Source organism: Myxine glutinosa, chromosome 6, assembly GCF_964187855.1.
Source record: "Myxine glutinosa chromosome 6, kmMyxGlut1.1, whole genome shotgun sequence".
Taxonomy (NCBI): Eukaryota; Metazoa; Chordata; class Myxini; order Myxiniformes; family Myxinidae; genus Myxine; species Myxine glutinosa.
The window spans coordinates 77,467,551-77,482,464 of NC_136266.1; the positions used below are offsets into that span (position 1 = coordinate 77,467,551).

Sequence of the window (14,914 nt, forward strand, 5' to 3'; positions counted from 1 at the left end):
AAAACATCATTTCGAAGAAGATGAAATGAATCTCCAAAGATCTCAATTTTCAGTTGAAGGCCATTGGGTTTAAATATCAATTCCAAGAGGATGAAATGAATCTCCAAAGACCTCAATTTTCAGTTGAAGGCCATTGGGTTTAAATATCAATTCCAAGAGAATGAAATGAATCCCCCAAGATAATTCAAAGTAGAAGTCGATTTGGTCAAAACATCGATTCGAAGAAGAAGAAATGAATCTCCAAAGATCTCAATTTTCAGTTGAAGGCCATTGGGTTTAAATATCAATTCCAAGAGGATGAAATGAATCTCCAAAGACCTCAATTTTCAGTTGGAGGCCATTGCGTTTAAATATAAATTCCAAGAGGATGAAATAAATTTCTTTTGGTGGCAATTTTCTGGAGAAGCCCAACTGGTCTAAATATCAATTTCAACAGGATGCAATGAATCTCCTGAGATAACAATTCTCAGTCGAAGGCCATTTGGTCTAAATTGAGTTTCAGTAGCAGGCCACAGATATAGAAATCATAAATAAAATTACAGAGCTTAACCACAAGATTGTGCGATCATAGATATGGCACTCTGTCAAAAATATATGGCATTGGAGGGAAAACCTTAAATTATATATACTGAAATTATACTGTTGCTCAAAAGTCACATACCTTGGCAAACAACAGAAGCATCTTCATGATGTCCACAATTGTGAGAGTGCCAACCCTGATGTTGGCAATGTGAAAGGTAAGATTCTGATCCAGTACATTGCACATTATCCATCAATATGGAGCCGTTTCCTCGTCCAAATGCTGCACAGCATGGGGATGATCGGGCAGATCCACAACCAAGTTGGCGACACACGACATTTGCATCTGTTACACTCCATGCATCATCACAAACAGTGCCCCATGAACCTCGGTAGAACACCTCCACACGACCCTCACATCGACCTCTTCCTCCGACCAGACGGACAGACATGGCTGAAAAAGTAAAAGATAAAAAATAACTCATTGACATCGTCTCCGAAGAAACGAATAATTTTATGTGAAATTCAATCAAAGAGGAAACATTAAAAACTTTCCGGAAATACATGACAGGATAGGTCAGGAATATTACAATCACTTTTGAGGTGTTTAGAGTCCATTTGTTGAAGGAAAATAATTTGGTCCTGGTGATAGCAGGGAGATATTGCATCATGGAATGTGCCCTACATTTACCATTGATTTCCAGTTACCTTTTTCTTTATTAGGGCTCCCTTCTTAGCATACAAAAGGAACGTGGACGCAGGTAGAATCAATTTGACCAATCATACCTGGACTCTCTCAATGCCACAGAAATAAAACTTTGCAGATGATCTCGTTCATTTTACTGGGGAGAGGATTGATTGTGGAGAACAGTGACTCAAGTAGTGGGACATCATAGGGTTGTATTTACTTTTTTGGGTGAAGAGAAAAGGGATGCAGGGTAACATTGAATAAATACTGACAGCAAATTCACGTTTCATCAAAACTCTCTCACAGACACCACAATCACTGCACATGGAAATCACTGCACATGGAAATCACTGCACATGATACAAGGGAACTATGGAAGAAGGAAATGGGAAACATGGCACAAGGGAATACAAGAGAAGAGTTTTGTTTGGTCCGAGGATGGCTGAGGAGTTCAGCGTGAACATCGGTTTGAGGCAGGGAAGCGCTCTCATCCCACTCATGATTATCATGGTGATGGAGCTGGTGAGCAGGAAGGTGAACATGAGGGGTAGTTTGGGGAGGGTGTTGCACGTGGACGATCTGGCTGTTGCGGTGGAGAATGGGTGGGAGATGCAGGAAGTATTGGGGGAGTGGAAGAATGCATTTGAGAAATATGGGCTGAAGATGAGTGTGGAGAACGCTGAGGTGATGTGGAGAAAGCAGCAGAGAAAATAAATGAATATCAGGAAGACAACAGCATGTGACAGAGAGACAAGAACAAAGGCTGCAGCTTTGCGAGAACTACATGAGGAGGATTGCGGGAGTGGAGAGGGTGGACAGAAGGAGGATGGATGAACAGAGGGAGGAGATTGATGTGGGGATGAGCTAGACGGGGAGATTGTGGAAATGCCGGCTGAGATGGGCTGGAAACCTGGTGCCGATGGGGGAAGAGAGAATACCAAAGAGAGGGGATAGGTTGAAGGAGCAAGGTTGGAGGAAAAGAGGTGGACCATGGTTCAGATGGGAGGATTTTGTGAAGAGGGATATCAGTAATGTGGTCATGGTTAGAGAATGGAGAGAGTTGGCAGAGGTCAGAGGGTCGTGGAGGAGTATCGTGGTCGAGGCAGAGCAAGACCTTGGTCCCATTGCACCTCACACCTTATAAAGGGTAGAAGAGGAGAAGAAGATCCATATTTAAGCTATGTTCTAGCCCGACACATCTCCAAGTTCATCAAATTCCAGTTTAAATCTATCTATTGTTTCTCCTTCTACTCCCTTTTTCTGCAAACAAAACCGGTATTTTCAGCAGTTCCAAATGCATTACCAACAGTGAACAGCTACCGTTGAACTAATGTCGGTTAGAAACTTATTTCAGTCACATGTAGACTTGAATAAATACAAGATTCCTACCTGCAGGCATTGTTGTCGTTGGTCTTGTTGTGGTGTACGATGCAACAGCTGTATTTTCAAACAGGCAAACAAACAAAATAACAATTATTTATTATCAACAAAGTTATTAATGATGTTTCATTATTTTTCAAAGAAAGCTCATCCAATATTTAAACACAGGCAACTCGTTTGATTGACTCGCTTTCACTGTTGTTCTCACAATTTGAGATGGAGCACGAGTATCTTTTCAATATGTTGAGCTTTCAATGTAGAACGACTAATTACTTTTTCCAGAGATTTTTGAACTGTAATTAGTGGGTAACAATTTTCAGGAGAAGCGATTTGGTCTCAATATCAATGCCAACAAAATATTCATTTTTTTTTTAATGTTGAAGGCTTCAGTCACGGACTGCATAGTCTTCATCGAGGCCAGGCCTTAAATACAACAAGCATTCTGAGTATTGCGCTGCAATACATGTCCCCTACCAAAGTTCAAAGTGCCATAACTTTGTCAAAAATGATCGAATATGCAAATTTATGCACGGTTGATGCTGGTTTTCAAACTTGATCTGAGGTATTCTGAGACACGTGTGTCACGCCTCGCCTCGTTGATAAGCCCGCAAGGTCGCTCCTTGGAGCGGCCTGCACATATTGCACTGTGTGAATTATATAAATTATTACCAACTCACGGTCTGAGGTACTAGCGATTCAAGAGATATCCATTTTTTTATGGCACATTGGAGAAGCCAATGCGAGGTTTCTTCTTCCTCAGCTTGTCACAACTCTGTCAAATGCGATCGAGTTAAAAAAGTCAGAATTTGACCAAATCTGTTTTATTCGTTTGTTAATATACCTCAGCTATTGACAAATCTTAAATTAGAATTTTATTTGAGGTTAAAATGACCGCGACAGGTCGTGTCCAACGATGCTTTCACTCTGTACATGTGATAAATAATAAATCCGCACACTTGACGCCTCTTCTTCTTCACGCAATAACAACTTCTAGCTTCCAGACTGTACATCCAATCATCTTGAAATTTTGCACACTTGTTACTCTTCAGGACTTCTACTATAGTATGAAGTTTCACGTCGATCAAGAAAGCGATTCAAGAGATATCCATTTAAAAAAAAAATTTTCGTTTAATTAACGATATCTGCCAAACCACGTGAGCTATCGCAAATTCCAAAAGGACATTTTAGTAGACTAACATGCGGAACAGATCTGTGAAGTCTCCCCTCGATTGGATCAAAAATGAGGGAGGGGCTCGGTTTTAAAGGTTCATGATTAAAAACGTCATAACTCTGAAACCATGTGACGCATGACGTCATGCTCTCTGACTTTTTTGTTCGTCATGGGTATGCGATTCTGCCTGAAAAGTTTGGCCTCGATCTGTTCAGCCGTTGCAGAGAAAAAGGGGTTCTCGTGTTTTCACGAAAAACAATATGGCACCAGAACCACGTGACCTGTGACATCATAATTACCATTCAAATATTCTCCAGACCGAGTCGCACCTATGGTGAAAATTTGATCTCAATCGGTCCTATTATTGCAGAGAAAATCGTTTTTAAAGGAAATTAAAACTTAAAATGGCACTGAGTTAAGGATCATCATAATTATCAGAATTACCAAAGTTCAAAGTGCCATAACTTTGTCAAAAATGATCGAAACGTCGTGAAGTTCGAACTTGATCTGTAAATTATCATGAGGAAACGATGTGCCAAGTTTGAAATCATTAACTTCAGGCGTTTAGAAAAAAAGTCCGGAAAACTGTTCTTTGCGTGACGGACTGACGGACTGACGGACTGACGGACTGACGGACTGACGGACTGACGGACTGACAGACTGACGAACTGACAGACTGACGGACGGAGGGACGGCCTGCAAACCTATAGGCCCCTCCGGTGTACACCGGTAGGGGACTAATAACTGCATTGATAAATATGAGGAAAGATAAATAAAAGAGAGAAAGTAAAGGTGAGGAGTGAAAATGAGGAAGAAAAGTGCATGATGAAAAGTGTATGATGAAAAGTGTATGATGAAAAGTGTATGATGAAAAGTGTATGATGAAAAGTGTATGATGAAAAGTGTATGATGAAAAGTGCATGATGAAAAGTGCATGATGAAAAGTGTATGATGAAAAGTGTATGATGAAAAGTGTATGATGAAAAGTGTATGATGAAAAGTGCATGATGAAAAGTGCATGATGAAAAGTGCATGATGAAAAGTGCATGATGAAAAGTGCATGATGAAAAGTGTATGATGAAAAGTGTTTGATGAAAAGTGCATGATGAAAAGTGCATGATGAAAAGTGCATGATGAAAAGTGCATGATGAAAAGTGCATGATGAAAAGTGCATGATGAAAAGTGCATGATGAAAAGTGCATGATGAAAAGTGCATGATGAAAAGTGCATGATGAAAAGTGTATGATGAAAAGTGTTTGATGAAAAGTGCATGATGAAAAGTGCATGATGAAAAGTGCATGATGAAAAGTGCATGATGAAAAGTGCATGATGAAAAGTGCATGATGAAAAGTGCATGATGAAAAGTGTACGATGAAAAGTGCATGATGAAAAGTGCATGATGAAAAGTGCATGATGAAAAGTGCATGATGAAAGGTGCACGATGAAAAGTGCATGATGAAAAGTGCATGATGAAAAGTGTATGATGAAAAGTGTATGATGAAAAGTGCATGATGAAAAGTGCATGATGAAAAGTGCATGATGAAAAGTGCATGATGAAAAGTGTATGATGAAAAGTGTTTGATGAAAAGTGCATGATGAAAAGTGCATGATGAAAAGTGCATGATGAAAAGTGCACGATGAAAAGAGTATGATGAAAAGTGTATGATGAAAAGTGGATGATGAAAAGTGCATGATGAAAAGTGCATGATGAAAAGTGGTTGATGAAAAGTGGTTGATGAAAAGTGTATGATGAAAAGTGCATGATGAAAAGTGTATGATGAAAAGTGTATGATGAAAAGTGTATGATGAAAAGTGCATGATGAAAAGTGCATGATGAAAAGTGTATGATGAAAAGTGCATGATGAAATGTGTATGATGAAAAGTGTATGATGAAAAGTGTATGATGAAAAGTGTATGATGAAAAGTGCATGATGAAAAGTGCATGATGAAAAGTGCATGATGAAAAGTGCATGATGAAAAGTGCACGATGAAAAGTGTATGATGACAAGTGCATGATGAAAAGTGCATGATGAAAAGTGCAAGATGAAAAGTGTATGATGAAAAGTGTATGATGAAAAGTGTATGATGAAAAGTGCATGATGAAAAGTGCATGATGAAAAGTGCATGATGAAAAGTGCATGATGAAAAGTGTATGATGAAAAGTGTACGATGAAAAGTGCATGATGAAAAGTGTATGATGAAAAGTGTTTGATGAAAAGTGCATGATGAAAAGTGCATGATGAAAAGTGTATGATGAAAAGTGTATGATGAAAAGTGCATGATGAAAAGTGTTTGATGAAAAGTGTATGATGAAAAGTGCATGATGAAAAGTGTATGATGAAAAGAGTATGATGAAAAGTGCATGATGAAAAGTGCATGATGAAAAGTGTATGATGAAAAGTGCATGATGAAAAGTGCATGATGAAAAGTGCATGATGAAAAGTGTATGATGAAAAGTGTATGATGAAAAGTGTATGATGAAAAGTGTATGATGAAAAGTGTATGATGAAAAGTGCATGATGAAAAGTGCATGATGAAAAGTGTATGATGAAAAGTGTATGATGAAAAGTGTATGATGAAAAGTGTATGATGAAAAGTGCATGATGAAAAGTGCATGATGAAAAGTGCATGATGAAAAGTGCACGATGAAAAGTGCATGATGAAAAGTGTATGATGAAAAGTGTTTGATGAAAAGTGCATGATGAAAAGTGCATGATGAAAAGTGCATGATGAAAAGTGCATGATGAAAAGTGCATGATGAAAAGTGCACGATGAAAAGTGCATGATGAAAAGTGCATGATGAAAAGTGCATGATGAAAAGTGCATGATGAAAAGTGCACGATGAAAAGTGCATGATGAAAAGTGCATGATGAAAAGTGTATGATGAAAAGTGTATGATGAAAAGTGCATGATGAAAAGTGCATGATGAAAAGTGCATGATGAAAAGTGTATGATGAAAAGTGTATGATGAAAAGTGTATGATGAAAACTGTTTGATGAAAAGTGTATGATGAAAAGTGTATGATGAAAAGTGTATGATGAAATGTGTATGATGAAAACTGTATGATGAAGAGTGTATGATGAAAAGTGTATGATGAAAAGTGTATGATGAAGAGTGTATGATGAAAAGTGTATGATGAAAAGTGGATGATGAATACTGTATGAGGAAGTGTGTATGATGAAAAGTGGATGATGAAAAGTGTATGATGAAGAGTGTATGATGAAAAGTGTATGATGAAAAGTGGATGATGAATACTGTATGATGCAGTGTGTATGATGAAAAGTGTATGATGAAAAGTGTATGATGAAAAGTGTACGATGTTTGTTTGCAAGAAGGAGGGATGAAAGCCAGCCCTGTAGCTATAGTTTGAGTGAGACAGAAAGTTAGACCAAAGATCCTGACATATTTCTCAAATCTGTAAGATGGTTCCGGGCACGACTTTAGCGCTCCTAAGTCAGAATGGTAGTACTACCCTGAGCAGTTGCTGTACACCACCTACTACCTAAAAAACAGGTCCAAAGTGGATGGGTGTTTTTAGCAGACACCATCTCCTTACTGGATGGCCTTTAGCTCCGGAAAAAGCTCATCCGTCCTTTAACAGGAATTATTTTTAGTCCTGCAGGGTGTCACAGTCACCCTCACCACTGGCAAGCCATTGAAGGTAGTCAGTTTAGGTGCCGACTACCAGAACATGTGGCAGGTAGCACTGGGTTACACGTTACCTGTGGCAGTCAGGAGAGAGACTGAACTGACTAAAAATAACATGAAATCAATAAATTAAAATATGAGATTAATTAAAAATAAGTTAATTAATAGATAAATATATTAAAATATAAAATTAATCTCTGATGATAACAATTTTCAGTGAAAGGTCATTTGTTTTAAGTTTCATTTCCCCAAAAATTAAGTGAAATGAATCTCCTAACATGACATTTCTGTGTAGAAGTCCATTTTTTCGAAATCTCAATTCCAAAAGGATGAAATGAATCCCCCAAGATAACAATTCAAAGTAGAAGTCGATTTGGTCAAAACATCATTTCGAAGAAGATGAAATGAATCTCCAAAGATCTCAATTTTCAGTTGAAGGCCATTGGGTTTAAATATCAATTCCAAGAGGATGAAATGAATCTCCAAAGACCTCAATTTTCAGTTGAAGGCCATTGGGTTTAAATATCAATTCCAAGAGAATGAAATGAATCCCCCAAGATAATTCAAAGTAGAAGTCGATTTGGTCAAAACATCGATTCGAAGAAGAAGAAATGAATCTCCAAAGATCTCAATTTTCAGTTGAAGGCCATTGGGTTTAAATATCAATTCCAAGAGGATGAAATGAATCTCCAAAGACCTCAATTTTCAGTTGAAGGCCATTGCGTTTAAATATAAATTCCAAGAGGATGAAATAAATTTCTTTTGGTGGCAATTTTCTGGAGAAGCCCAACTGGTCTAAATATCAATTTCAACAGGATGCAATGAATCTCCTGAGATAACAATTCTCAGTCGAAGGCCATTTGGTCTAAATTGAGTTTCAGTAGCAGGCCACAGATATAGAAATCATAAATAAAATTACAGAGCTTAACCACAAGATTGTGCGATCATAGATATGGCACTCTGTCAAAAATATATGGCATTGGAGGGAAAACCTTAAATTATATATGCTGAAATTAAACTGTTGCTCAAAAGTTACATACCTTGGCAAACAACAGAAGCATCTTCATGATGTCCACAATTGTGAGAGTGCCAACCCTGATGTTGGCAATGTGAAAGGTAAGATTCTGATCCAGTACATTGCACATTATCCATCAATATGGAGCCGTTTCCTCGTCCAAATGCTGCACAGCATGGGGATGATCGGGCAGATCCACAACCAAGTTGGCGACACACGACATTTGCATCTGTTACACTCCATGCATCATCACAAACAGTGCCCCATGAACCTCGGTAGAACACCTCCACACGACCCTCACATCGACCTCTTCCTCCGACCAGACGGACAGACATGGCTGAAAAAGTAAAAGATAAAAAATAACTCATTGACATCGTCTCCGAAGAAACGAATAATTTTATGTGAAATTCAATCAAAGAGGAAACATTAAAAACTTTCCGGAAATACATGACAGGATAGGTCAGGAATATTACAATCACTTTTGAGGTGTTTAGAGTCCATTTGTTGAAGGAAAATAATTTGGTCCTGGTGATAGCAGGGAGATATTGCATCATGGAATGTGCCCTACATTTACCATTGATTTCCGGTTACCTTTTTCTTTATTAGGGCTCCCTTCTTAGCATACAAAAGGAACGTGGACGCAGGTAGAATCAATTTGACCAATCATACCTGGACTCTCTCAATGCCACAGAAATAAAACTTTGCAGATGATCTCGTTCATTTTACTGGGGAGAGGATTGATTGTGGAGAACAGTGACTCAAGTAGTGGGACATCATAGGGTTGTATTTACTTTTTTGGGTGAAGAGAAAAGGGATGCAGGGTAACATTGAAAAAATACTGACAGCAAATTCACGTTTCATCAAAACTCTCTCACAGACACCACAATCACTGCACATGGAAATCACTGCACATGGAAATCACTGCACATGATACAAGGGAACTATGGAAGAAGGAAATGGGAAACATGGCACAAGGGAATACAAGAGAAGAGTTTTGTTTGGTCCGAGGATGGCTGAGGAGTTCAGCGTGAACATCGGTTTGAGGCAGGGAAGCGCTCTCATCCCACTCATGATTATCATGGTGATGGAGCTGGTGAGCAGGAAGGTGAACATGAGGGGTAGTTTGGGGAGGGTGTTGCACGTGGACGATCTGGCTGTTGCGGTGGAGAATGGGTGGGAGATGCAGGAAGTATTGGGGGAGTGGAAGAATGCATTTGAGAAATATGGGCTGAAGATGAGTGTGGAGAACGCTGAGGTGATGTGGAGAAAGCAGCAGAGAAAATAAATGAATATCAGGAAGACAACAGCATGTGACAGAGAGACAAGAACAAAGGCTGCATCTTTGCGAGAACTACATGAGGAGGATTGCGGGAGTGGAGAGGGTGGACAGAAGGAGGATGGATGAACAGAGGGAGGAGATTGATGTGGGGATGAGCTAGACGGGGAGATTGTGGAAATGCCGGCTGAGATGGGCTGGAAACCTGGTGCCGATGGGGGAAGAGAGAATACCAAAGAGAGGGGATAGGTTGAAGGAGCAAGGTTGGAGGAAAAGAGGTGGACCATGGTTCAGATGGGAGGATTTTGTGAAGAGGGATATCAGTAATGTGGTCATGGTTAGAGAATGGAGAGAGTTGGCAGAGGTCAGAGGGTCGTGGAGGAGTATCGTGGTCGAGGCAGAGCAAGACCTTGGTCCCATTGCACCTCACACCTTATAAAGGGTAGAAGAGGAGAAGAAGATCCATATTTAAGCTATGTTCTAGCCCGACACATCTCCAAGTTCATCAAATTCCAGTTTAAATCTATCTATTGTTTCTCCTTCTACTCCCTTTTTCTGCAAACAAAACCGGTATTTTCAGCAGTTCCAAATGCATTACCAACAGTGAACAGCTACCGTTGAACTAATGTCGGTTAGAAACTTATTTCAGTCACATGTAGACTTGAATAAATACAAGATTCCTACCTGCAGGCATTGTTGTCGTTGGTCTTGTTGTGGTGTACGATGCAACAGCTGTATTTTCAAACAGGCAAACAAACAAAATAACAATTATTTATTATCAACAAAGTTATTAATGATGTTTCATTATTTTTCAAAGAAAGCTCATCCAATATTTAAACACAGGCAACTCGTTTGATATGCAAGCATTTGTGTGGCGGTTATTTCACTGTTGTTCTCACAATTTGAGATGGAGCACGAGTATCTTTTCAATATGTTGAGCTTTCAATGTAGAACGACTAATTACTTTTTCCAGAGATTTTTGAACTGTAATTAGTGGGTAACAATTTTCAGGAGAAGCGATTTGGTCTCAATATCAATGCCAACAAAATATTCATTTTTTTTTTAATGTTGAAGGCTTCAGTCACGGACTGCATAGTCGTCATCGAGGCCAGGCCTTAAATACAACAAGCATTCTGAGTATTGCGCTGCAATACATGTCCCCTACCAAAGTTCAAAGTGCCATAACTTTGTCAAAAATGATCGAATATGCAAATTTATGCACGGTTGATGCTGGTTTTCAAACTTGATCTGAGGTATTCTGAGACACGTGTGTCACGCCTCGCCTCGTTGATAAGCCCGCAAGGTCGCTCCTTGGAGAGGCCTGCACATATTGCACTGTGTGAATTATATAAATTATTACCAACTCACGGTCTGAGGTACTAGCGATTCAAGAGATATCCATTTTTTTATGGCACATTGGAGAAGCCAATGCGAGGTTTCTTCTTCCTCAGCTTGTCACAACTCTGTCAAATGCGATCGAGTTAAAAAAGTCAGAATTTGACCAAATCTGTTTTATTCGTTTGTTAATATACCTCAGCTATTGACAAATCTTAAATTAGAATTTTATTTGAGGTTAAAATGACCGCGACAGGTCGTGTCCAACGATGCTTTCACTCTGTACATGTGATAAATAATAAATCCGCACACTTGACGCCTCTTCTTCTTCACGCAATAACAACTTCTAGCTTCCAGACTGTACATCCAATCATCTTGAAATTTTGCACACTTGTTACTCTTCAGGACTTCTACTATAGTATGAAGTTTCACGTCGATCAAGAAAGCGATTCAAGAGATATCCATTAAAAAAATTTTTTTTCGTTTAATTAACGATATCTGCCAAACCACGTGAGCTATCGCAAATTCCAAAAGGACATTTTAGTAGACTAACATGCGGAACAGATCTGTGAAGTCTCCCCTCGATTGGATCAAAAATGAGGGAGGGGCTCGGTTTTAAAGGTTCATGATTAAAAACGTCATAACTCTGAAACCATGTGACGCATGACGTCATGCTCTGTGACTTTTTTGTTCGTCATGGGTATGCGATTCTGCCTGAAAAGTTTGGCCTCGATCTGTTCAGCCGTTGCAGAGAAAAAGGGGTTCTCGTGTTTTCACGAAAAACAATATGGCACCAGAACCACGTGACCTGTGACATCATAATTACCATTCAAATATTCTCCAGACCGAGTCGCACCTATGGTGACAATTTGATCTCAATCGGTCCTATTATTGCAGAGAAAATCGTTTTTAAAGGAAATTAAAACTTAAAATGGCACTGAGTTAAGGATCATCATAATTATTATCAGAATTACCAAAGTTCAAAGTGCCATAACTTTGTCAAAAATGATCGAAACGTCGTGAAGTTCGAACTTGATCTGTAAATTATCATGAGGAAACGATGTGCCAAGTTTGAAATCATTAACTTCAGGCGTTTAGAAAAAAAGTCCGGAAAACTGTTCTTTGCGTGACGGACTGACGGACTGACGGACTGACGGACTGACGGACTGACAGACTGACGAACTGACAGACTGACGGACGGAGGGACGGCCTGCAAACCTATAGGCCCCTCCGGTGTACACCGGTAGGGGACTAATAACTGCATTGATAAATATGAGGAAAGATAAATAAAAGAGAGAAAGTAAAGGTGAGGAGTGAAAATGAGGAAGAAAAGTGCATGATGAAAAGTGTATGATGAAAAGTGTATGATGAAAAGTGTATGATGAAAAGTGTATGATGAAAAGTGTATGATGAAAAGTGTATGATGAAAAGTGTATGATGAAAAGTGCATGATGAAAAGTGCATGATGAAAAGTGTATGATGAAAAGTGTATGATGAAAAGTGTATGATGAAAAGTGTATGATGAAAAGTGCATGATGAAAAGTGCATGATGAAAAGTGCATGATGAAAAGTGCATGATGAAAAGTGCATGATGAAAAGTGTATGATGAAAAGTGTTTGATGAAAAGTGCATGATGAAAAGTGCATGATGAAAAGTGCATGATGAAAAGTGCATGATGAAAAGTGTATGATGAAAAGTGTTTGATGAAAAGTGCATGATGAAAAGTGCATGATGAAAAGTGCATGATGAAAAGTGCACGATGAAAAGAGTATGATGAAAAGTGTATGATGAAAAGTGGATGATGAAAAGTGCATGATGAAAAGTGCATGATGAAAAGTGGTTGATGAAAAGTGGTTGATGAAAAGTGTATGATGAAAAGTGCATGATGAAAAGTGTATGATGAAAAGTGTATGATGAAAAGTGCATGATGAAAAGTGCATGATGAAAAGTGTATGATGAAAAGTGCATGATGAAATGTGTATGATGAAAAGTGTATGATGAAAAGTGTATGATGAAAAGTGTATGATGAAAAGTGCATGATGAAAAGTGCATGATGAAAAGTGCATGATGAAAAGTGCATGATGAAAAGTGCACGATGAAAAGTGTATGATGACAAGTGCATGATGAAAAGTGCATGATGAAAAGTGCAAGATGAAAAGTGTATGATGAAAAGTGTATGATGAAAAGTGTATGATGAAAAGTGCATGATGAAAAGTGCATGATGAAAAGTGCATGATGAAAAGTGCATGATGAAAAGTGTATGATGAAAAGTGTACGATGAAAAGTGCATGATGAAAAGTGTATGATGAAAAGTGTTTGATGAAAAGTGCATGATGAAAAGTGCATGATGAAAAGTGTATGATGAAAAGTGTATGATGAAAAGTGCATGATGAAAAGTGCATGATGAAAAGTGTTTGATGAAAAGTGTATGATGAAAAGTGCATGATGAAAAGTGTATGATGAAAAGAGTATGATGAAAAGTGCATGATGAAAAGTGCATGATGAAAAGTGTATGATGAAAAGTGCATGATGAAAAGTGCACGATGAAAAGTGCATGATGAAAAGTGCATGATGAAAAGTGTATGATGAAAAGTGTATGATGAAAAGTGCATGATGAAAAGTGCATGATGAAAAGTGCATGATGAAAAGTGTATGATGAAAAGTGTATGATGAAAAGTGTATGATGAAAACTGTTTGATGAAAAGTGTATGATGAAAAGTGTATGATGAAAAGTGTATGATGAAATGTGTATGATGAAAACTGTATGATGAAGAGTGTATGATGAAAAGTGTATGATGAAAAGTGTATGATGAAGAGTGTATGATGAAAAGTGTATGATGAAAAGTGGATGATGAATACTGTATGAGGAAGTGTGTATGATGAAAAGTGGATGATGAAAAGTGTATGATGAAGAGTGTATGATGAAAAGTGTATGATGAAAAGTGGATGATGAATACTGTATGATGCAGTGTGTATGATGAAAAGTGTATGATGAAAAGTGTATGATGAAAAGTGTACGATGTTTGTTTGCAAGAAGGAGGGATGAAAGCCAGCCCTGTAGCTATAGTTTGAGTGAGACAGAAAGTTAGACCAAAGATCCTGACATATTTCTCAAATCTGTAAGATGGTTCCGGGCACGACTTTAGCGCTCCTAAGTCAGAATGGTAGTACTACCCTGAGCAGTTGCTGTACACCACCTACTACCTAAAAAACAGGTCCAAAGTGGATGGGTGTTTTTAGCAGACACCATCTCCTTACTGGATGGCCTTTAGCTCCGGAAAGAAGCTCATCCGTCCTTTAACAGGAATTATTTTTAGTCCTGCAGGGTGTCACAGTCACCCTCACCACTGGCAAGCCATTGAAGGTAGTCAGTTTAGGTGCCGACTACCAGAACATGTGGCAGGTAGCACTGGGTTACACGTTACCTGTGGCAGTCAGGAGAGAGACTGAACTGACTAAAAATAACATGAAATCAATAAATTAAAATATGAGATTAATTAAAAATAAGTTAATTAATAGATAAATATATTAAAATATAAAATTAATCTCTGATGATAACAATTTTCAGTGAAAGGTCATTTGTTTTAAGTTTCATTTCCCCAAAAATTAAGTGAAATGAATCTCCTAACATGACATTTCTGTGTAGAAGTCCATTTTTTCGAAATCTCAATTCCAAAAGGATGAAATGAATCCCCCAAGATAACAATTCAAAGTAGAAGTCGATTTGGTCAAAACATCATTTCGAAGAAGATGAAATGAATCTCCAAAGATCTCAATTTTCAGTTGAAGGCCATTGGGTTTAAATATCAATTCCAAGAGGATGAAATGAATCTCCAAAGACCTCAATTTTCAGTTGAAGGCCATTGGGTTTAAATATCAATT

General features: G+C 38.3%; 1 protein-coding gene across 2 annotated transcripts in view; it reads right to left on the minus strand.

Annotated features, from left to right (window-relative positions):
• LOC137413304 (scavenger receptor cysteine-rich domain-containing protein DMBT1-like) overlaps positions 1-14,914 on the minus strand; it is a 102,359-nt gene that overhangs the window by 56,395 nt on the left and 31,050 nt on the right. For both annotated transcript variants that reach the window (XM_078780035.1, XM_068098698.2), the window contains exons 8-11: positions 10,382-10,429; positions 8,447-8,758; positions 2,597-2,644; positions 662-973 (exon numbers count right to left, since the gene is read on the minus strand). In XM_078780035.1, coding sequence (XP_078636161.1) covers positions 662-973; positions 2,597-2,644; positions 8,447-8,758; positions 10,382-10,429 — 720 coding nt within the window. The remainder of the gene's footprint in view (positions 1-661; positions 974-2,596; positions 2,645-8,446; positions 8,759-10,381; positions 10,430-14,914) is intronic.